This window comes from Colletotrichum jinshuiense, chromosome 7, assembly GCF_051148585.1.
Source record: "Colletotrichum jinshuiense chromosome 7, complete sequence".
NCBI lineage: Eukaryota > Fungi > Ascomycota > Sordariomycetes > Glomerellales > Glomerellaceae > Colletotrichum > Colletotrichum jinshuiense.
Genome location: NC_139314.1, coordinates 3381875 through 3384101, shown reverse-complemented (window position 1 = coordinate 3384101; position 2227 = coordinate 3381875). Strand labels below are relative to the sequence as shown.

The 2227-nt window shown below is 50.5% G+C and overlaps 1 protein-coding gene across 1 annotated transcript; it reads left to right on the top strand.

The window, feature by feature from the left end:
• Positions 1–239: 239 nt before the first annotated feature.
• On the top strand, positions 240–1685 carry EsH8_VII_000876 (tyrosinase family protein; the record flags this gene model as incomplete). Its single annotated transcript, XM_083271009.1, has 5 exons — positions 240–430; positions 481–643; positions 700–786; positions 846–1358; positions 1431–1685. The coding sequence occupies 5 exons, from the start codon at positions 240–242 to the stop codon at positions 1683–1685; spliced, it is 1209 nt and encodes a 402-aa protein (XP_083128566.1).
• Between the last annotated feature and the right edge of the window lie 542 nt (positions 1686–2227).

Genomic DNA, 2227 nt, shown 5'->3' with positions numbered 1-2227 from the left:
TCTCATTCCGGCTCAACGGCAATGTAACCCGATGCGGCTTTGAATAGGCACGGCAGAAGTTCCTAAATGAAACCGGGGCCCCGTTCGGCTCTTAAGTCAATGGCTTGGACCATTCTTCATCCGTTGATAAAACGAACGATGAGCCTGGGTCCTTCTCCTTTTGTTGTGTGATTCATTTACTTACGAGGTTGCGCAAATCGTAAACGTTGATACCAGAAACCTCAAATCGTATTTCCAGTATGCTGGTTCCAAGCATCCCGGCCGTTGGCCTCGTTTTGGCCTTGGCAAGCCAAGCTATCGCTGGCCCGTACCCGCGAGACAGAGTCGACCAGTTGCAGGATGCTGGCCTGGAGAAGCTCAAGACGTATCTGGCGCAACACCCGCCTAAAAATGGATGCACAATCGAGAAAGCCATCAAAAGGAAAGAATGGTTGGTTTCAAGTTCCGCATTGTAATCCAGCTTTCAGACTAATGACCCAGGTCGTCGCTTACACTGGATGAGCGGAGGGAATACATCTCGGCTGTGAAGTGTCTCGCCTCGACGCCCCCGAAATTCTCCTCGTCAGTCGTCCCTGGATCAAGAAGCCGATACGATGATTTTGTGGCTACACACATTCAGCAGACGATGAGTATCCATGGCACTGTAAGTTTGAAAGCTGACCATGCTTTAAAGATGTGTATTGATCTGGCTCGGCGTAGGCGAACTTCCTGTCATGGCATCGATACTATGTCTGGGCCTACGAGAAAGCGTTGAGAGAAGAGTGTGGGTACAAAGGCTACCAGCCGGTTAGTCAATTCCTCCGTGTTTATGGCCTTTGGGTATAATCAGCACTAAGGCTTTGCAGTATGAGCATTGGCCCTACTATGCCTCCGACCCCCTCAACTCACCAGTTTTTAACGGCAACGAGACAAGCATGTCCGGGGATGGGTCCAAGGTTGCCCACCCGGGAATTGCCTTTGGCAGCTTGACGATCCAGCCAGCAAATGGCGGCGGCTGCATCATGAACGGGCCATTCAAAGAGTACGTCTTCGCTACATTTGCTCCGCATGTGCTTTTTTGCATCGCCGAAACTGACGTGCTGGGAAGCTTCAAAACAAACCTCGGCCCGGTGGCTCCGGTTTTGAACGACGTGCCGCGCAACCCACGCCAGGACGGGTTGGGATACAATCCTCGTTGCCTCCGTCGCGACATCAACCCCAACTCATCCAAGTTCACATCCGAGGCCTACACGTACGACCTCATCACTCAGAACCGCGACATCTATTGGTTCCAGACTGTGATGCAAGGAGAGGCGCAGAAAGGCAGCCCCGGCGTCCACGGCGGCGGACATTTCACCATTTCTGGTGATCCTGGCGGAGTGAGTCGCGCCGTTCAGGCCTACCGCCTATCATATAGGGACCAAGAGCCGCGCTAACATGGCCAACTACAGGACTTCTACAACTCACCAGCTGACCCGGCGTTTTGGCTTCATCACGGTATGATTGACCGTACTTGGTGGATCTGGCAGATGCAGGATCTCAACACTCGCTTGACGGCGGTGTCTGGCACGACGAGCATGGGTGGCTTCGGGGCGCCCAATGGCACTTTGAACGATGATATCGAGTTGGCCGTCAACGCGCCAAAGGTGAAGCTGGGTGACCTGCTCGATACGATGAATGGGCCGTTTTGCTATATTTATGTTTGAACTGGTAGTCGGACTCGACCTTTTGAAGGTTATATGGCAGCATATGCTTTGCCTTTTGGCCGTATCCGATGTCACATAACCTTTCCTCGGCTTCACAAGACTATGTCCGTCTCTCTTACGTGGTTCACTCAATAGGAAATTATTGAGCGTTTGGATTGGAATGTTATGCCGAGTATTTCAAGTCACATGTGTCATTTTGCAGAATAACTACAACAGAAGCAAGTGTTGAGTCGGCATTTGTCCCGCAAAAGTAGATCAGCCTGCATCAGGTGACATGTGCGGTTTTGATTCAATCTGTTGAAACGTTTTAGATGCAAATTTCAAAGTGTCCCCAACTTGGTAAGTCTCAAAAGTGGCATGGAGTGATTGCGGTGATCGATCGAGTATGGGAAAAGAAAAGGCATTCTGAACCGTTCGTGCTAATAGCACATGCTCTAGAAAGACGCAGCTTCTGCTATGCTATGCGAAGTTACACGGAACTATATTAAAGATTTTACTATATAATAGACGGGAATGAAGGCTGACGTTGTCAAGACTGCATC